Below are 22,247 nucleotides of genomic sequence, written 5' to 3'. Positions count from 1 at the left end.
CAGCAGAGGTAGCAAAACTACCAACCTGACCACCACCAGCATGAACAGGCACATTGCAGAAAAGCAGCCGACTGTGGGTCAAACCCCAGGTTCCAGGAACACTGTCTGCAGGTGACACCCCTTCTTCTTCCACTGTTTTGCGTAGAAGCCAATCCCCTGTCTACCGTGCATGTGAAGATGCCTCTGGCTCTGCACCTGTTGTTGCCACAGGCAAGCAGCACTATCATCAAGACCATTCACATCTTTGTCCCAGCACAGCCTTCAGTTGTCTATAATCCAGTCATTGGAACGCAAGCGGACATTCACAGCCAACGCCCCACAGGCCACAGTACTAAATTCTCACATTTTTCTTCTGCTTGCGCTAGAAATGTTACCTTTTAGGCTTTTTGAGACAGAAGCTTTCCAAAACTTGATGGCAGCCATCCCAAGGTATTCGGTCGCCAGTATTTCTCCCGGTGTGCCGTACCCTCATTACATCAGCATGTGTCCCACAACATTATCCGTGCCCTCAACAATGCTGTTACTTGAAAAGTCCACCTTACCACGGACACGTGAACAAATGCTTGTGGGCAGGGATGGTACCTCTCACTGACTGCACACTTTGTTAACATAGTGGAAGCCGGGATCTTAGGATGGAACGCATCCTGCCCACGCCAAGGATTGCAGGCCCTACATCAATCAGAGTTTCCCCCACAGTCTACAGATCCTGCACCTCCTACTCCTCCTCCTCTTCAGCCTCCGTCTCTGAAATGAACACAACAGTCTGGAGCTGGAAGCACTGCAACACTGCCTCAGCCAAGCGGCAACAGGCTGTGCTGAATCTAATCTGCTTAGGTGACAAACAGCACAATGCAGAAGAGTTGTGGACAGCGCTGACAGATCAGTCTGATACTGTATTTGGATGACACTGCTGAACCTACAGCCAGGCATGGTCATGTGTGACGATGGCCGGAACCTGGTGGCGGCTCTAAGGCAAGATGAGCTCATACATGTACCTTGCCTGGCCCATATGCTTACCCTCGTGGTCCAACGTTTTCTAGAAAGCTACCCGGAGCTGCCGCATCTGCTAGTAAAAGTACACCATGTGTCTGCTCATTTTAGAAATCAGCTACAGCTTCAGCTGCCGACTGATGTGTGATGTCCCCACTCGTTGGAACTCTACACTGCATATGTTGGAAAAAATTTGTGAGCAGAAGAGGGCAGTTGTGACTCCCAGCATCAACAAGGCCGTCGATATTCAGTTCTGACTTCACACATAAGATCTCAGAAGTGGACATGGATGTCAGACATATTTACCATCCTCCAAAACTTTGAGGACTGCACCAATATGGTGAGCGGCAATGATGCAATAATTAGCATCACCATCCCACTTCTCTGCATTCTGAAAACCTCTCTGCTCACAATTAAAGAGAATGCAATGCAAGCAGAGCATGAAGACATGGAGCAAGGAACCATATAGGGTGATTACCCTCAGCCCATCCTCATGTAGTCCCAATGTGGATTGGTAGACAATGAAGAGGAAGATGAAAAACAGGAGCAACTTTAATGCAATATAGATGGTACTACAAGCACAGCTGTTATACCGTCTGTAAAGCGGGGATGGCCTGAGGACAGGGAGAAGGAGGATGAGGAGGAGGAGGACAGCATGGTCAGTCATCCTGTTAGTGAGGACACAGAAGTCTTGCCTGTTAGCAGTATGGCATGCATGACTGATTTTATATTGCGCTGCGTTTCCTGTGACCCTTCACATTATTAACATTTTTGGGGACACTCATTACTGATTGGCGACACTTCTAGACCCATGCTACATGGAGAACTTTCAATCTCTTCTGCCAGAGGCAGACAGGTGTACAAAAGTGTTGCATTACCAGAGAGCCCTTGTAGCAGAATTAATTAAAAAATTCCCATGTGAAAAAGCTGGCAGCAGACATCAGAGTTTGTTGTACAACCAAGGAGTCCAAGCAAGAGAGACAGAAGTACAATCCAGCTCAGGCAGGGGAACAATGGCAACGTTCTGTGACAGTTTTCTCAGACCCTCCCATTGTGCCGGCACAGAGGCAAGGGGTGCTATTAGAAGATCTGCAATGTTTGGGAAGATGCTGAGGGAGTACCTTGCAGATCGTACAAACATCCTCCGGGATTCCTCTGTGTCTTTTAATTATTGGGTATCCAAGCTGGACACGTGGCGTGAACTGAAGGTCTTGGCCTGCTCTGCTACTAGCATTCTGTCAGAGCGTGTTTTTAGTGCCGCTGGTGGAATTATAACAGATAGGTGCATCTGCTCATCAACTGAAAATGCTGGCAGGCTGACTCTTATAAAAATGTGCAAGGGCTGGATTGGCCAAGACTTCTGTACACCACCACAAGAAAACAGTGAAACATATCTAATACATTGTCTTTTTTGTGGAGGTGTGTGCTCATGCACCTCTTCACAACCACACATGGGTATATGCTTCCTGATTTGGTCTGTTTGGTGATATCTTCCTCCTTATCCTCATCCTCATCATCCACAACCACTAGATCACCGGGGTTAACGTGTTCTGTGCTGGTACAGCCAGTCCAATTTTTGTGCAAGGGTGTTTTTATGATGCCCATTACTAATTTGAAACCAAAACAAATGTTACTCCCCCAGGGGGAAATGTCATAAAAATGAGATGCACATATATTCTTCCCATTTATTCTTATATTTTCCATTTTTCATATCTCTGGACATCCTCTAATGAGCTAGTGCATACCTCAGCAATAGAAAAATATTGAAATACTATTATATTTTAATTTAAATCCCTGTCTCTGAGCTGTTGCTAGGGACAAACATATCTCGTTGGACACATTCTGGCTTCATATCTATGAACATGTGTTTGCCCCTCCCTTTTGTTATTTTCTTTCATAGGTGGATTCACATCCTTTAATTATTTGTTTGATTTATCATTATGTCTCCTCATTCTCCACCACTAGATTACCAGGGTTAACTTGTTCTGTGCTGTTACAGCCTGTCCAATTTTTGTCAAGGGTGTCTATGATGCCCAAAAAATATTTTTAAAAAATGTACCCCCATGGGGAAATGTTTGTCAGCCCATGCACTTTGTGTATGGGCATTTCAAGTGTAGGAAACCCGCTCCTTTATATTGGGCCTTAATTTTTAATGATGCCTTCATCAATGGCTCTTCATTCTCCGCCACTAGATCACCAGGGCTAACATGTTCTGTGCTGATACAGGCAGTCCAGTTTCTGACAAGAGTGTCTATAATGCCCATAAAATATTTTTAAAAAATGTGCCCCTCATGGGGAAATGTTTATCAACCCATGCACTACGTGTATTGGCATTACAAGTCTAGGAGACAAACTCCTTAACATTGGGCCTAGTTTTTAATGTGGCCTTTCTCAACGTGTCATCATTCTATATCACTAGATCACCAGGGTTAACGTGTTCTGTGCTGCTACAGCCAGTCCATGTTTTGTGCAAGGGTGTTTTTATGATGCCCATTACTTATTTGAAACCAAACAAATGTTACTCCCCCAAGGGGAAATGTCATAAAAATGTATGTATATTCTTCCCATTTATTCTTATATTTTCCAATTTTCCTATCTCTGGACCATCCTCTTATTACCAAGTGTATACCTCTCCAATATAAAAATATTGAAATACTATTATATTACATATTTATATATATCCCTGTCTCTGAGCTGTTGCTGGGGGACCAACATATCTCGTTGGACACATTCTGGCTTCATATCTATGAACCTGTGTATGCCCCTCCCTTTTGTTATTTTCTTTCATAGGTGGATTCACATCCTTTATTTATTTGTTTGATTTCTGTATGATTTATCATTATGTCTCCTCATTCTCCGCCACTGGATCACCAGGGTTAAAGGGTTCTGTGCTGCTAGAGCCAGTCCAATTTTTGGCAAGGGTATCTATGATTCCCATAAAATAGTTTTCAAAAATGTACCCCCATGGGGGAATGTTGGTCAGCCCATGCACTTCGTGTATGGGCATTACAAGTCAAGGAGACCCACTCCTTAACATCATGCCTAGTTTTTATTTGTGCTAGTTGGGCAGGGGAGTCTATGTGCACATATCCACATAATTGCAAGGCCACCTGAGTACAGTGTCTACTTTCAGGTGCTTGCTATTGGGACGTGAGACTATCCAAATTTCTGGTCCGATTCTATTTTGTAAAAGTACTGGGCTTTTTTTGTCTTCAGTTTTAGTATAAAAGTTTTTTCTTTTTTTTGGAACAACTCCTGTGCTTGTGATTTAAATGATTTAAAAAAGTATATTTTATGTGTACTAACCACTTCTATATTTTCCCTGTGGTATTTGCCCAGAAAAGAGTGAAAGTTGCTTTAACAAAATATTCCTAAAAAGGATGTGACTTTAATAAATTAATGCAAGTTTTTTTTAAATTAAATCCTCGTTTAAATGCCTGTAAGTGGGGTATTTGTATTTAGCTAAAATAAAAATATTGAGAATTGCATTACTAGATGAGAGTTTGATAACAGCACAAAAAATTCTTGCAAACGTAGATCAGCATTTTTGAGACCATATTTGTAATATTGAGCGGTACCTAAAACCATGTTGGTGCCATTCCTATGACCGGAATCTGAACTCTGCCGGGGGTAATAAAGTTAATATCCTGCAGCCAGCTCAATTCAGGCATCACATGGTGTTACAATGTTAGCCCATAACCTTTCTGTCTGAAGAGGCAATTTCCCAGATTATTAAATTTCCCAGAGGAGCATTGCACGGCGAATAAGCCTCCTTACCTTGACTAGCCAGAGCTGGTATGTCACTCTCCACAAGGAGAAACCTTACCCCTTAGACCCCAGTCCAGAGCCTCTCACCTAGCCATATCAGATCTCATACTTTGCACTGACAAGGGCCAATAGCCCGAAACATCATGACTGCAAGTTCAGATTCTGAATTGGCTTTTTTCCTAAGTCATATTGCAAGACTCGTTAAAGGGTTGATTGCGACTTGTAGGATCGCTACTTCCAACAGGTGGCACTATAAGGTTCAAATTCTCTTCTGTCTGAAGAGGCAATTTGCATATAGTTATTAACCTACAGATTGACCCCATATCTGCAGGTTAATAGCTGTATTTTACATGACAGTTTCCAATTAAATGTCATAATCCCAGTGTGGTGTCTGATCAGAGTAACATGATATTGAGCGACAGATGGGTTGACATGGATACCAGGATCCTATAAAATTATTTAACCTTTAAAGTAAATGCTGTAAAGAAAAAGAAATTGAAATGCCAGAATAGGTGGTTTTTATTAGACAAACAGCTTAAAAAATACAGAACAATCCAAATGTTTATACCCTACAGTGGTACCAATAAAACAACATATCATCCCCCAAAAAATATTCCTCATAAAGATTCATAGATGGAACATTAAAAGTTTTATAAGTCTCAGACAACCTAAAAAAAATCATGCTTCCAAAAGCAGAGATTGATGGGTTAGTCCGCATACGATTGAATTTGATTCAAATTTCCTGAAATCCATGATTCCACTATATTTGCACATTGATTAGAGAGGATAGTCAAATAAAAATGTCCAGTGCCATTTCACCAAGGTTGCACACTCATTGAGTAGGCTAATGATGTCTGAAGCACAGAAGCCAGGGCTCACACAATGTCCTGCTGCAATACAACCACATGCAATTTGAGGGGCACAGGTAGTATAAAACAAAGGTTGGCCAAAGAATGTCATTTTATGCCTGTACTCTGTATGGAGAGTTGTGCTCAGATCACAGGGCATAGGGGTAGAAAAAAGCCTAACATGATTGTGAAGTACTGTTTCAGGACTTATGCACCAGACAGAGGAAAGGATAGTCTCAGTTTGTGAAAAGAAAGCATAGTTTTAAGTGACATATAGTGAACTGTTATTAGCATTGTCATCATCATTATTTAGTGTGACTGTGAATTACTACATGTGTGATATATTGCAGCAACAGCTGTTTTTGTTTGCTTGATTTTTTTCACACAGTGTCAACAAACAAGGGGAGCTTTAACCCCTTAACGACCGTCTATACGCCTTTTAACGGCGGTAGTTAAGGGCACTTAAACCACAGCACCGTTATTTAATGGCGCTGTGGAAAAAGTGTATAGTGCCCCCCCAGAGTCGGATTTTCTCTGGGGTCTCGGGTGCAGGGGGTAGCCGAGACCCCAGAGAACATGATTTGGGTCGGTTTTTACTGACCCGGGTTTTGCGATTGCCGGTATTAACCGTTTACCGGCAACCGCAAAAAAAGTCTGAAGTGCCATTTAATTTCTCTCTCCTCTGATGTGATCGCACATCAGAGAGAGAAATGGGGTCTCCAGTCCTCCCCAGTGCCTCCCGATGCTCAACGTCCCTCCTGCCCCCCCATGGGCTCCACCATCTTTTCCCGGAAAAAAAATGGCCGGTACCCGGCAGACCCCAGAGAACATAATTTGGGTTGGTTTTTACTGACCCTGATTTTGCGATCGCCGCTACTAACCGTGTAGCGGTGGCCATAAAAAAAAGTCTTATATGCAATTATGGCAAGTTGCATTTTATAGCTCTTAATTTGTGTAGCTCGTAGACTTTTCTTTAGGTACATGAGTTTTGCACGTATGCAGCAATTAGGGATTCTATGTAGGCTGTCGATTTGGCCATGTTCACATGTTCACATGTTCAGTATTAGGTCAGTATTTTATATCAGTATTTGTGAGCCGAAACCAGGAGTGGGTGAAAAATATACAATTGGTGCACGTATTTCTATTGTATTTTCCCACCGATTGTTCCATTCTTGATTTTGGCAAGCAAGTACCATTGTAAAATACTGGGCAAATCTGAATGCATGAACATGGTCTTTGCATGTCAATTTTCAAGGTGTAGGTGAAAAATAAATGCCCGAAAAGACAAAAGGCTCCCAGAGGTGAAGGGAAAATTTGTATATTAGGTGTCCAACAGTTTAGGATCCAATAAATCCACAGCAGAGAGGAGAAATAAAGGAATAAAAATTATGTTTTCTTCATCTTTTCACTCTCTTTATTATAAGGCAGTCAGTTTAAAATGTTAACAATGGTTAAGGGTGCTCTCCAAAGAGGTTAAAAGGGGTTGGATACAGTCCAAGAATATCTCACAGTACTACACACTTTTTACAGGACAATTGGAGGCTTTATAGAAATTTTTATTCACTCTGTAAATCAATTCAACACAAATTAAATAATTGGGAAGAAATTGTTATAGGTGGTGAATTAGAATTTCAAAAGATTTGTTTATCTTAAATAAGAATAATTTTCATGAATGTTTGATGCAAACAGCAAACTGTGCCATGCAATCTAATTTAATTAGGTTTTTTCTCTTTTTTTTAGACAGAACAACTGATAACACTTTGGATTTTGTTTGTCGTTATCATGGTTGGAAATTCTGTGGTTTTGTACCTAACATGGAAGGAGAGGGTACGAAAGAGAAAGTCTCGTATGACATTTTTTGTTACGCAACTTGCAATTACAGGTAAGAAATAATAGTTTAAATATTCACCTTAGATGTTGCTGAATTGACAATTCCCCTCTAATTCCATTTTTACCTAGAATTAAGAAGTTAAGATCAGCTCAAGAATGTATTAATTTTGTAACATTCTTTTGAGAAATAAAATGTAAATTTCAAGTATTATTAATGCATTGATATTAATGTAGCATTGAAATTAGATTTGGAAAAGCAATTTACTATTCCAGAAATACTGGATCCAGTTTTTTAAAATTGACAAAAACCCTTAAGCATTTAAAACACTCTATAAAATCTTGTCAAAGAAAATGCATTTGTATACTTCAGTAAATTAGTTGAGGTACTGTTATAAATTACAATACCAAATATGCTGTTATATAATTCACACATGACCACAAGGGGTCAGGCATGTGAACTTATCTCCAATTTATAGACCTTTTATTAAAAAGTGGGTTTCCTACCATATACATTCAAAGTGATGATCATTAACGATTCAATGTATAAATTTGCCATAAATGGGTTGTCCAGTCCCTATTGATAAATATGCAGTCACTCTGTAGGACTGCAGACTTATGAATCCCCCCAGCGTACGCCCTGTGTGCTGTGGGGACTTGCTGGTTTCTGAGTTGGGACAGGAGGATATTTTTGAGTTATACATACTCAAGGCCAGAGCATATTCAGTGGGCACGGCCTCGCTTCCATACACTTGTATGGAGCAAGGCTGCACCCTCTAGTTGGACATGCCCACTTGATGGTTAGATCACTAGGTGGGGAGTGACATCACTCAATAAAAGTGTATGGAGCAAGGCCAAGCCCACTAGATGGGCCCTGGCCAGTAGTATGTGTAACATATTCATTACCTCCTATATTGGCTCAGAAATCATTGAATCCCCACAGTGCACAGTGTGTACACTGGAGGGATTGTATGGTTGCAGTCACACATCCCTTTAAGGGAACCTCTTTAATGACAGCCTTTGCAACCAGTGCTATCTAATAAGCATTGTACTGTGCAACAGACATGATTTCAGCAAAGTATGTGTTAGGTTAGGGCTAGCGGAACGCACCTAATGAATGTATATATTTTATTAGGATAGATGCGTTCGCAGCCCGGGGTCCACCGTGCAGGAGAACCTGCTGCTAGCAAATAGTGGAACTAAATGGCAGTGTTAGCTAACTCTGTTACTTCACAGAGCAGCCGTGAACTCAAAGCACTGCGCCCTGTTAGGCTACGTTCACACTAGCGTTGTGCGCCGCTGCGTCGGCGACGCAACGCACAACGCACGCAAAAACGCGGCAAAACGCACGCAAAAACGCTGCGTTTTGCGACGCATGCGTCGGTTTTTGCCGAAAATCGGACGCAAGAAAAATGAAACTTGTTGCGTTTTCTTGGTCCGACGCTTGCGGCAAAAAAGACGCATGTGTGGCACAACGCAACAAAAAAAAACGCATGCGTCCCCCATGTTAAGTATAGGGGGCGCATGACGCATGCGTCACCGCTGCGTCGCCGACGCAAACCCGACGCACATTAGCCAAACGCTAATGTGAACGTAGCCGTAGACACCACAGAGGCACAGGCTAACTGTCCAAACAAGAACAGTCAGTGGTCTTGCATGCACACGAAACTCCTCGCCGGAGGTGCCAGCATTCTAGGGGCTTATTTCGGCCAGGTCCCTGAACACACAAGCATACAAACTCCTCGCTGGAGGTGCCAGCATTCTAGGGGCTTATTTCAGCCGGGTCCCTGAACACACTCATAAAAGACCACACTGGCGCAAAGTACATAAATGAAAGCAATACTAGCGCATGGCCATGCGGCCATGCAAGCCTTAAATAGTTGCAGCACGTACAGGACCTACCAAGAAGGACCGATAAGAGGCTGCCACAGAGCGTGAGCACCTACAGGACCTTAGCTTCAGTGTCTGATCATGTGACCCTCGATCTCCACTGAGATATCTTACTCTGGGCATGCTCAGAACAAGAAAAGCAGGACTTAGTCCCAGAAGCATCTGCTCGCTGCTGCCCAGCACTGACTTCAATGGCAGAAGCAGGAAAAGCAGCAGCAACTCTCTGTACAGAGTCAGACTGAGCAAGACGCTGGGACCGACGTCTCCGCTGAGCAGACTCCACTGCGGCAGGAGAAGAATGGGAGACCGCAGCAGAGATGGCCCAAGATTCCCCCTGTGCAGAGATTGGAACTCGACCCCTAACATGGCCCCCCCCTCCTTGGGCCTCGCTACGCTCGAAGGCAGCAATGAGCTGCGGAGCCCAAATGCGCTCAGCAGGCTCTCAGGACCGTAACCCTTCCAGTCCACCAAATAAAATTTTTTGCCACGAACCACCTTGTACCCCAAAATAGCGTTCACCTCGTAATCGTCCGTAGATGAATCCGATGTCCCGTCAGATGACTCGGAAAACCGGGACATGTATACAGGTTTCAAGAGGGACACATGAAAGGTGTCGGTGATACCCAGGCGTGGCGGAAGGGCTAAACAATAGACCACAGGGTTAACCTGTTCGAGGACCTTGAAAGGACCCAAGTAGCGAGGTGCAAACTTAGTGGACTCAACTCGCAGCCTGATGTTACGGGCGGAGAGCCACACTAAGTCGCCAGGAGCAAAGGTTGGAGTGGGGCGCCGATGTGCATCGGTGGAGGACCTCATTCTCTCCTTGGAGGCCTGAATGGCATCCTGAGTGTGGTCCCAAATATCCCGTGCTTCCACAGCCCAGTCTGCCACCCTGGAGTAGGCAGAAGACACGGGCATAGGCACAGGTACCCGCGGATGCTGACCATAGTTGAGGAGGAATGGGGTTTCTCCAGTGGAGTCGGCAACCGCATTGTATAGCGCAAACTCTGCCCAAGGTAGCAAGGATGCCCAGTCATCCTGCCTGGCTGAGACAAAATGTCGCAGATATGTGACCAAGGTCTGATTGGCCCTCTCTACCAATCCATTCGTCTTGGGATGATATGCGGAAGAGAGATTTAACTCAATGCTGAGAAGACGACAAAGCTCTCTCCAGAACCGAGATGCAAACTGGGGACCCCGGTCACTGACAATCTTGTCTGGCATACCGTGTAGGCGAAAGATGTGCTTTATGAACAACGCTGCCAAGGCCGGTGCTGAAGGTAACCGCGGAAGCGCGGAAGCGACACCAAATGCACCATTTTGGAGAAGTGATCAGTGATAACCCAAATGATGGTACAGCCCCGAGACTTGGGCAAACCCACCACAAAGTCCATCCAGACCATCTCCCAGGGCCTGTCTGCCACCGGCAATGGATAGAGTAACCCAGCTGGCCGTTATCGAGGAGACTTATTTTTGGCACAGGAGACACACGCCTGAATATAATCCCTGACATCACGGACCATATGTGGCCACCAATATGTCCTCGCCAACAGCTCAGATGTCCTTTTTGTCCCAAAATGTCCACCCACCCTGGACGAATGAGCCCACGAGAGAACCTCCTGTCGCAAATTGGATGGTACAAAAGTCTTGCCCGGAGGCGCAGACTCCAGTGAAACTGGAGCTACAGTTCTCAGGCTCTCAGTGGGGACAATAAGCCAAGGCTCCTCTTCCTCCTTCACAGATGACACAATGGAACGAGAGAGGGCGTTGGCACGAATGTTCTTCTCCCCAGAAAGAAAATGGAGGGTGAAATGGAACCGGGAGAAGAACAAGGACCATCTAGCCTGGCGAGAATTTAACCACTGGGCTGTCTGTAGGTACACCAAATTTTTATGGTCTGTGAAGACTTGGAAAGGAAAATGAGCTCCCTCCAAGAGATGTCTCCACTCCGAGAAGGCCAACTTCATGGACAGCAACTCCCTGTCCCCGATGGAATAATTCCTTTTTGCTGGTGAGAAGGTCTTTGAAAAGAAGAAGCAAGGATGCTTCCGACCTTGAGCATCCTTTTGGAAGAGGACTGCTCCAGCACCAACAGATGAGGCATCCACCTCCATGATAAATGGTTTTTCTACATCGGGGCGATGTAGAATGGGAGCGCTGGCGCAGTGTGACTTTATGGAATTAAAGGCCTTGGAGACCTCCTCAGACCACAATTTGGGATTTGCTCCCTTCTTGGTAAGGGCAACCAAGGGAGCTACCAACGTTGAGAAGTGTGGAATGAACTGTCGATAGTAGTTAAGGAACCCCATAAAGCGCTGCACCGCTTTAAGAGAATGGGGTTCCTGCCAGTCCATCACAGCCTGTAGCTTGGCAGGATCCATAGCCAAACCCTGGGCAGAGATAATATAACCAAGAAATGGCAAGGATTCCTGCTCAAACACACACTTCTCCAACTTGGCGTAGAGGGAGTTTGCCCGTAAGAGGTCAAAGACTTTGCGAACATCTCTCCGATGGGAGTCGATATCTGGAGAGTAGATGAGAATATCATCCAGATAGACTACAACTGAGGTGGTGAGCATATCTCGGAAGATGTCGTTCACAAAGTCTTGGAAAACGGCTGGGGCATTACAGAGCCCGAAGGGCATCACCAGATACTCATAGTGCCCATCCCTGGTGTTAAAAGCCGTCTTCCATTCGTCCCCCTCACGGATGCGAATCAGGTTGTAAGCACCCCGCAGATCTAATTTTGTAAATACCCTTGCTCCCCGTAGCCTATCAAAAAGCTCAGATATCAGGGGTAATGGGTATTTGTTCTTAACGGTGATGGCGTTAAGACCCCTGTAGTCTATACATGGACGCAGTTCCCCATTCTCTTTCTGAACAAAGAAGAACCCAGCCCCAGCAGGCGACACTGGCTTCCTGATGAACCCTCTTGCCAGATTTTATTGGATGTACAGAGACATAGCCTCCGTCTCCGGGAGAGACAACTGATAAACTCGACCCCGGGGAGGCTCAGCACCAGGCAAGAGATCAATAGGACAGTCATAGGGGCGGAGAGGCGGAAGGGTCTCTGCCGCCTTTTTGGAGAACATGTCCGCATGAGACCAGTATTGCTTGGGGAGAGAGGATAGATCTGCGGGTACCTCTGTAGTAGCAACCTGAACGCACTCTCTTTGACACCTACCCTCACAAGACTCACCCCATCCCAAAATTCTGCCTGAAGACCACTCGATATGTGGAGAGTGGTACCGTAACCAAGGTATCCCCAACAGGACCTCATCAATACCCTCAGGTATGACGAGCAGAGATATTGTCTCCTGATGGGATGGCAACATGGATAGAGAAAAAGGAATGGTCTGGTGAGTTATCTGTGAAGGCAGTGTCGACCCATTCACCACTCGTACCGTAACTGGTTGCGCTAGCATAACCAGGGGTATTGTTTGACGTTGGGCAAAGGCGGAAGACATGAAATTGCCCTCTGCCCCAGAATCCATGCAGAGCTCTACTGAGTGGGAAGATGAGCCAATAATAATTGTCCCCTTAAAGGACAATTTTGAGGCAAACGTCGCCGTATCTAGAGTACCTCCACCGACTACCGCTAGAGGCTGACGTCTCCTCGACCGCTGGGAACATCTGGTGGCAAGATGTCCAGACTGCTGGCAAACATGACAGACCTTGGATGCCCAAGCTGTCCGGGACTTAGAATCCGCTCGTGACACCTCCCTGGCCTAATGTGACTCAGGAACCAGGACCAGAGATTCCAGAGGTCTGGCGAAGGTAGGAGCCAGCCGAAACCTCTGCCTACACTGGGCTCGCTCTAACCTCCGCTCATGAAAACGGAGGTCAATACGGGTAGAGACAGTTATTAACTCCTCCAGTGTGGCTGGAATCTCCCTAGTGGCCAGAGCATCCTTAACGTGATCAGCCAGCCCCCTCCAAAATATGGGGATAAGGGCTTTATCTGACCACTCCAGCTCTTAAGCTAAAGTTCGGAAATGGATGGCAAATTGGCTGACCAAGGACTCACCCTGAGTTAATGCCAGCAGTTGGAGCGCCGTATCATGTGTAACTTGAGGTCCTAGGAAGACCTGTTTCAGAGTGCTCAGAAACAACAGAGCACTCTGCACCACATGATCGCCACGCTCCCACAGCGGCATAGCCCATTCCAACGCCCTGTCTGACAAGAGGGACACAATAAATCTCACCTTAGCCCGCTCTCTGGGAAAACGTGCAGCCAGAAGCTCAAAGTGAATAGATCACTGACTCATGAATCCCCTACAAGATCTGCTTTCTCCTGAAAATTTTTCTGGGAGCGGGAGGCGCGAAAATGTCAGAACAGGGGTGGTAGTGGACAAAGTTGCTGCAGCCACGCTAGCAGCCTGTACAGCAACTGCGGAAATATCCACAGCTGAGGTTGAGCTCTCGTGAGCCGCCAACCTACCCTCCAGCTGCTGGATATACCGCAAAGATTGCTGTATGTCCGCCATTTACTAGCCAGACCCTTGCGCTAGTATTATGTTAGGTTAGGGCTAGCAGAACGCACCTAATGAATGTATATATTTTATTAGGATAGATGCGTTCGCAGCCCGGGGTCCACCGTGCAGGAGAACCTGCTGCTAGCAAATAGCAGAACTAAATGGCGGAGTTAGCTAACTCTGTTACTTCACAGAGCAGCCGTGAACTCAAAGCACTGCGCCCTGTTAGACACCACAGAGGCACAGGCTAACTGTCCAAACAAGAACAGTCAGTGGTCTTGCATGCACACGAAACTCCTCGCCGGAGGTGCCAGCCTTCTAGGGGCTTATTTCGGCCAGGTCCCTGAACACACAAGCATACAAACTCCTCGCTGGAGGTGCCAGCATTCTAGGGGCTTATTTCAGCCGGGTCCCTGAACACACTCATAAAAGACCACACTGACGCAAAGTACATAAATGAAAGCAATACTAGCGCATGGCCATCTCTCCACTGAGAGATCTTACTCTGGGCATGCTCAGAACGAGAAAAGCAGAACTTAGTCCCACCGTCTGCTCGCTGCTGCCCAGCACTGACTTCAATGGCAGAAGCAGGAAAAGCAGCAGCAACTCTCTGTACAGAGTCAGACTGAGCAAGACGCTGGGACCGATGTCTCCGCTGAGCAGACTCTACTGCAGCAGGAGAAGAATGGGAGACCGCAGCGGAGATGGCCCGAGATTCCCCCTGTGCAGAGACGGGAACTCGACCCCTAACAGTATGAGTCTGGAGACATGTATTTTTCTCTAAAATGATACAAACAATCAATGGTTGTATTGGAACATTAATGCAACCAGTGACTGGATCCAACGCTCTGACATTTTTGCAATGGGATGTCATTGCTGCAGTCAGAAGCAGACAGCGGTGGACTAGACAGCTTGAAATCTGTGAGGCAAATATTGCCTTATTCTCAGCAATAGTAAAACATTCATTTGGATCGTCAAACTCAGACAGGTGTCCCACCCCTATCAAAGTGTATTAATCCCTTAACTCCCTGAGCTTTTTTCACTTTTTTGTTTTTGTTTTTTGCTCCCCTTCTTTCCAGAGCTATAGCTTTTTTATTTTTCCATCAATATTGCCACATGAAGGCTTATTTTGGGTTTTACCATGTCATGTACTCAAAAACGGATAAAAAATTCCAAGTGCAGTAAAATTGCAAAAAAATTGCATTCCCACACTTGTTTTTTGGCTTTTTTGCTAGGTTCACTAAATGCTAAAACTGACTGGCCATTATGATTCTCCAAGTCATTATGAGTTCATGGACACCAAACATTGCTATGTTCTCTTTTATCTAGGTGGTGAAAAAATTTCCAAAGCTTGCTAAAAAAAAAAAGAAAAAAGAAAAGCACAATTTTGCGTTACCTGTAGCGTCTCCATTTTTTGTGATCTTGGGTTGGGTGAGGGCTTTCATTTTGTATGCTGAGCAGACGTTTTTAATGATACCACATTTGTGCGGATACATTTTTGATCGCCTGTTATTGTATTTTAATGCAGTGTCGTGGCGACCAAAAAAACGTAATTCTGGCGTTTTTGATTTTTTTTCTCGCTATCCAATTTAGCAATCAGGTTAATCCTTTTTTTATTGATAGATTGGGCAATTCTGAATGCGGCAATACCAAATATTTGAGTAGGTTTGATTTTTTTATTGTTTTATTTTTGATTAGACTGTGAGCCCTCGTGGGCAGGGTCCTCTCTCCTCCTGTACTTGTGTGTGCCTTGTTTTACTCATGTTTATTGCACTTGTCTATATTTGCCCCATTCACAGGCGCCGGGCCTCTCTGACCTTTCCCGGCACCTGCGCACTGCAGTACTTTGCTCTGCCCTCAACAGGGCAGACAAAATACACCTGCGCCGGAGCCGAAGCATGAATACAAGAAGAGGACGTCATCGTAAGAAGATGGGAGGCCCCAGACCGGACCGCGATGCACATCGGACCGGACCGCAGGGGACCGCCCTTGGGTGAGTATAATCTAACCTCTTTTTCTCATCTTTCAGGATGCATCGGGGGCTTATCTACAGCATTACAGAATGCTGTAGATAAGCTCCTGATGCTGGTGGGCTTAGCTCACCTTCGATTTTGGGACTGACAAGTTCCCTTTAATAATTGAAACTGCTATTTTCTGTGAATTGGATGCTAAACATTCAGCATTTTTTGTAATGTTCAAGCAGCGGCATTTAAAAATAATTCAGAATTAAAATCATCCCGAGTTCGTATTGAAGTGAAAATGGGATCTGTAGTGTCCCATCTTTCAAGTCTCCACTGTGTAAAGTCACCAGACTCAATGTGTCTGATGATTCAGTCGTCCAGAAATTACTTGATATCAACATACACGGCATTAAGGGCACTTACAAATGAATGTCAACGCTGTAAATTAACAAATTTGAAATGATCAATATGCTTGTGGGCATTGAAATTGAAGAGATGTCTTTGATGGTAATAGAAATGTTGAAACAGTAATGTATGAACAGCGGCCCCCTCGTACATCATTACTAACAGCAAGATCACCAACATTTTCAGCATGTGATTCAAGAACTGAACTGCTTTGGGAAATTTGTAACACATTGTTGTCATCATCTTCAGGGCTATCTCAGGTAAACACTCATATCTGTGGATCGTGTTTCATTTCTGTGGTACGAGAGGCCTCTTGCCTGCCGCCTCTTAGCTGATAATAAGTGCTTAGCATTACTCATCAATTTAACATCTCATTTTATAACTTCAGCTCTGTTATATGCCTGCAGTGGTATTTTAGATATTTTCTGTAAGACATAACTGACCAGGTGCCACATGTGCATCCACATACAGTTTTCTGAGTGAATGTAGCTCTGCATATTTGTTACGTGTTGTCTGTGATGATAATAATTTCTCAAAACTACCAAACAAAAATTAATTTGGTTAACAATGCTTTTGTATTGTATATACCAACGAATCAGCTAGTGAAAAGCTAAGTCTTCCCCAGCCCATCCAGCACAGCTAGGATAAAGTTTGATATTGTAGCTAGGATAAAGCTACATCTAGTAGCTGGGATAAAGTTCTGTATCTTGAGTTTTCTTTTGCTTTTAACTTGCATCATAACCTGAAAGAGATCACCTCTTTAGACGGTTTACACCACTAACATTATTGGATGAACCTCCAAGAGATGTATTTGTCTGCTGTGCAGAGTGACACACCGTATATTGTTCGGATTTAAGATAGGGTGCTTACTGGCAGCGAGTTGATCAATTGCACTTCACAACTTGCTTTTATTGGGTTATTCATGGAAATAATCTGAACCATGATGGTAATGGCTCTATAGTGTTTTACCTTGAATAGCATTTATATTTTTGCACTGGAGTTTTCGGATAGAGCTTTCTGCTTTGTTTTGCTGTAAAGCGCTGCATCTTTACTGCACAACTCAAATTAGGGTTAGAGAAAGTGTTCTTATACCTCCATTAGCTTGTTGTAGTAAGTTCACAGCCTTGAATTCTTCAGTACTGAGTGTAGAGTAAATGAACATTTTTTTTTCATTCATGACATTTAGGTAAAAGAATGTGGCTGCCCATGGAATGTCATGACAGCCGGGGGTTAGCTGACGACCACTGTGCCTGTCATTATGGAGCTGCCTGTGTCTGGGATTCAAAGGAGACCATGATTTTTGCTATATGCAGCGATACCGTCTCATCACTGTATATAGCACAAATGATTGGACGATCGCATCTTCCAGTTGCCTAAGGGAGCTAACAGTGCAAAGTAAAAACAAAAGGAAAAAATAAAAAACTAAAAGTTCAAATCACCCACCTTTTCCCCCATTTAAAATGAAGACATTAAAAAAACACTTACAGGTGCTTCTCACAAAACTAGAATATCATCAAAAAGTTTATTTAGTTCAGTTCTTCAATACAAAAAGTGAAACTCATATATTATATCGTCAATACAAACAGAGTGATCTATTTCAAGTGTTTCTGTTAATGTTGATGATTATGGCTTACAGCTAGTGTTGAGCACTCCGATACTGCAAATATCGGGTATCGGCCGATATTCGCTGTATTGGAATTTTGATACCGAGTTCCGATATTTTTGTGATATCGGAAATCGGAATCGGAAGTTCCTATAAGTTCCCAGGCGTGTGCGGTGCGTATGGTTCCCAGGGTCTGGAGGAGAGGAGACTCTCCTTCAGGCCCTGGGATCCATATTCATGTTAAAAATAAAGAATAAAAATAAAAAATATGGATATACTCACCCCTCCAACGGCCCCTGGCTCTCAGCGGTGCAACTGGCAGCCTCCGTTCCTAAGAATGCAGTAAGTGTAGGACCTGCGATGACGTCGCGGTCTTGTGATTGTTCGCGTGACCGGCGCATGACTGCGACGTCATCGAAGGTCCTTCACTCACTGCATTCTTAGGAACGGAGGCAGACGCTTGCACCGCTGAGGTCCAGGGTCCGTCGGAGGGGTGAGTATATCCATATTTTTTATTTTTATTCTTTATTTTTTACATGAATATGGATCCCAGGGCCTGAAGGAGAGTTTCCTCTCCTTCAGACCCTGGGAACCATCCAGGATAGCTTCCGATATTTGTGTCCCATTGACTTGTATTGGTATCGGGTATCGGTATCGGCGATATCCGATATTTTTTGGATATCGGCCGATCCAATCCGATACCGATACTTTTGAATATCGGAAGGTATCGATCAACACAACTTACAGCTAATGAAAACCAAAAGTCATTATCTCAGTAAATTAGAATAATTCCAAAAAAACACCTGCAAAGGCTTCCTGAGCATTTAAAAAGGTCCATAAATCTTTTTCAGTAGGCTCTACAATCATGGGGAAGACTGCTGACTTGACAGATGTCCAGAAGGCATTCATTGACACACTACACAAGGAAGGTAAGCCACAAAAGGTCATTGCTAAAGAAGCTGGCTGTTGAATGGAAGAAAAAAGTGTGGTAGAAAATTTAACTTTTTGATGATAGTCTAACTTTGTGAGAAGAACCTGTATGTATCCATGAACTAAATATTCAAGAATGCCAAAGATGCACAAAAAAGCTGTAACAAGAGATCAAAAAGTCACATGTATCTCAAAATGGGATTAGTAAAATATTGTTTCACCCCACAGAAAATAAGCCTTGACACAGCTTCATTGGCTTAAAAATGAAAACTTTATACAGTGGCATTTAAAAGTTTGGGCACCCCTGGTCAAAATTACTGATGTTGTGAACAGTTAAGCATGTTGAAGATTAAATCTTCTCTAAAAGGCCTAAAGTTTAAGATGACACATTTTCTTTGTATTTTTGTAAAATATATATATATTTTTTTCATTTTTACATTTTAAAAATTACAAAAAGGAAAATGGGCTCATGCAAAAATTTAGGCATCCTGCATGGTTAATACTTAGTAGTCCCCCTTTTAAAACAATTATAGCTTGCAAACGCTTTTTGTAGCCATACAAGGGTCTTTCAATTCTTGTTTGAGGGATTTTTTTCCATTCTTCCTTGAAAAATTCTTGCAGTTCTGTGTGATTCCTGGGTCGTCTTGCATGCACTGCTATTTTGAGGTCTAGCGACAGATTTTCAGTGATGTAGTAGTCAAGTAGTCTATTGTGGATTTTGACATGTGTTTAGGATCATCATCCATTTGTAGAAGCCATGCTCTTTTCAAATTCAGCTTTTTTACATATTTGCATCAAGAATTTGTTGAAATTTCATTGAATCCATTCTTCCCTCTACCTGTGAAATATTCCTCATCCCATTGGCTTCAAGACAACTCCAAAACATGATTGATCCACTCCCATGCTTAATGGTTGGCGAGATGTTCTTTTTTCTGAAATACTGTGTTCTTTTTTCTCCACACATACCTTTGATCATTGTGGCCAAAGAGTTATATTTTAACTTCATTGGTCCACAGGACTTGTTTCCACAATGAATGTTTAGATTTTTTTGCATATTTTTGACTAAATTTTACGGTGAGAATGCAGGAGAGGTTTTCTTCTGATGACTCTCATGAAGGTTATATTTGTGCAGGTGTCTCTGAACAGTAGAACAATGTGCCAGAACTCCAGACCCTGCTAAAACTTTCTGAAGGTCTCTTGCAGTCAAGCAGTGCTTATGATTTTCCTTTCTAGCAATACTACGGGCAGGTCTCACTGAAATTTTGCTTCATTTTCCAGACCTTATCTTGACCTCCACTGTTCCTGTAAACTGAAATTTCTTAATTACATTTTGAACTTAGGAAAGGGCAACTTGAAAACGCTGTGCTATCTGCTTACAGCCTTCTCTTGTTTTGCTGGCCCCCACCATTTTCATTTTCAGACTGCTAGGCAGATGCTCAGAAGAACCCATGGCTGCTGTTTTTTGGCACCAGCATCCAGCACAGCCAGGCAGGTATGCGGCGATCTATTCTCCCCCTGCCCCTGTTGCTGCCCCCTTCCTCCACTGGACATAGATCTCCCCAGTTGCTGCAGGAATCCAGCACTGAGGAAACCATGTGTGTCACTGCTTAAGTGAAGGACTATTCAATGGCTGCTCCCCGCTCACTGCTCAGCTGACAGGTAGGCGGGAAAGCGGCTAATGAATATTCACTGCACTTTAATCATCGGGATCGGGTTTCCTCAGCGCTGCAACTGGGCAGCAGGGATATTTTTCTGCCTCCTGTGAGTGGAATCACAGTGGATCCCACTCGCGCTGCCCCCTCCCCACATGGTACATCCGGACCGTAAGACACACCCACACTTTCCTCCCAAATTTGGAGGAAAAAAGTGCGTCTTATGGTCCAAAAAATACGGTAATACTTTTAGACGACTGATGTTTTCACTGTCTTTATTCTTGGTTTTTAACACGTTATGTTATATGTTTGTGAATCCACTGGGGTCCACCAAATTAAAGAATTTTGCGAGAAAAAATGCCTTCTGTTCTCTGTTCACACCCTCAAACACACCCCGTTACACCCCTTCACAAAGGTGAATGTATTTATTAAAACTAGCATAATATATTTATTTTCGAAAAACAATTATAATATTATTTATACAGATGTATTTCTGCTAAAGACAGCTGAACAATCTGGCCAGGTTTTTTTTATGTTATCATGATGCCTAAACACATCAAAAAAATATTACAGAAGCAGTAATTCAAACCTAAAGCTGCCAGTTCTTTCTGTGGCATTGAAAAGAAAATTTATACTGAGAAGCTAGAATACATGACATTAAAAAGCCTGATCTGATTGGGTGTCTTGCTAGTCACGATGTCTATACCTTACATAAGCCTATGAGAAAAAGATTTTTGACACAATTATTATGTCAGAAATTGATGTGCAGTGGCAGGTCGATCTTGTCAGTATGATTGAATATTCACGAAAAAATGATGATATTAAATATGTCCTTACAGTTATTGATGTGCTGTCAAAATTTGCGTGGTGTGTGGCCTTCTCAAACAAGACTGGATCATTTGTAGGCTGTTCATTTCAATTAATATTTGAAAATGATCAACACATACCACAGAAATTACAGACAGATCGTGGCAGAGAATTTATGAATAAAGCTAGAAAGTGGTTTTGTAAAATAGATCATATATATAATTTGTTTATGAACAACACAGTAAAGGCCAACTTGGTGGAACTATTTAAGTGTACATGAAATATGCAAATGTTGTAAAGCAGAACAGTTTTAGGTATATTGACTTTTTGCCCCATCTGGTGTATAGCTACAACATTCTTATCATACTGACAAAATGTAACTCACTATAAATCTGGATAAATATTTACAGTTCTAGCATGACTATTAAGCTTTCTTTAAAAATGTGTGATCATGTGAGAGCCTTGTGATATAATGGCCCTTTGACTAAGGGTTATAAACATATACCAATTACATTTGTATAATTAGGGGTATCAACACCAAATACCAAAAACCTCTCTATAAAATTGTTGATTTGAGAGGCGACCATGTAGAGGGTTCTTTTTATAAAGAAGAGATACAAAAAATACAGATGAATGAAAATCAGGTCTACAGAGTAGAAACAATTGTAAGAACTAAATATGTTAGGGGTAAATTATTTTACTTTGTCAAATCGTTTGGGTATCCGACAAAATTTATCACTTGGATTAAAGAAAACCAGCTGATGAATGTGTACATGGAGGGGAGATCATTTAATATAACATTAGCGAGCAATGCCTCTTCCAAAATAATCTAAGAAAATGCAGTTTCAACTTATACAACTATATAAGCCAAACCTGTTCACTTTTCTGGACTCTGAAGGTGCAGTCACAAAAATTCTGTATCCTCATACCTGGAATACCTTTGACAGAAATTATTTTATCAAACAAAGGGACGTGTTGAAGAAGTATTTTGTAAAGTTAGAATTTTATTCATCCGTCAGTGATCTCAGCCATTAATGGATGTATTGATCATTTGAAAATATCAAGTGAGGGCTTAAACTATGATATGAGGT

General features: G+C 43.2%; 1 protein-coding gene across 2 annotated transcripts in view; it reads left to right on the top strand.

Annotated features, from left to right (window-relative positions):
• The window catches only part of NPSR1 (neuropeptide S receptor 1), a 914,796-nt gene that overhangs the window by 170,457 nt on the left and 722,092 nt on the right, over window positions 1-22,247 (top strand). For both annotated transcript variants that reach the window (XM_077267601.1, XM_077267602.1), the window contains exon 2: window positions 7,347-7,488. In XM_077267601.1, the coding sequence (XP_077123716.1) occupies window positions 7,347-7,488 (142 nt within the window). The remainder of the gene's footprint in view (window positions 1-7,346; window positions 7,489-22,247) is intronic.

Source organism: Ranitomeya variabilis, chromosome 6 (genome assembly GCF_051348905.1).
Source record: "Ranitomeya variabilis isolate aRanVar5 chromosome 6, aRanVar5.hap1, whole genome shotgun sequence".
Lineage (NCBI taxonomy): Eukaryota > Metazoa > Chordata > Amphibia > Anura > Dendrobatidae > Ranitomeya > Ranitomeya variabilis.
The sequence above is the reverse complement of the archived record's forward strand: the minus strand, read 5'-3'. Positions and strand labels throughout refer to the sequence as shown.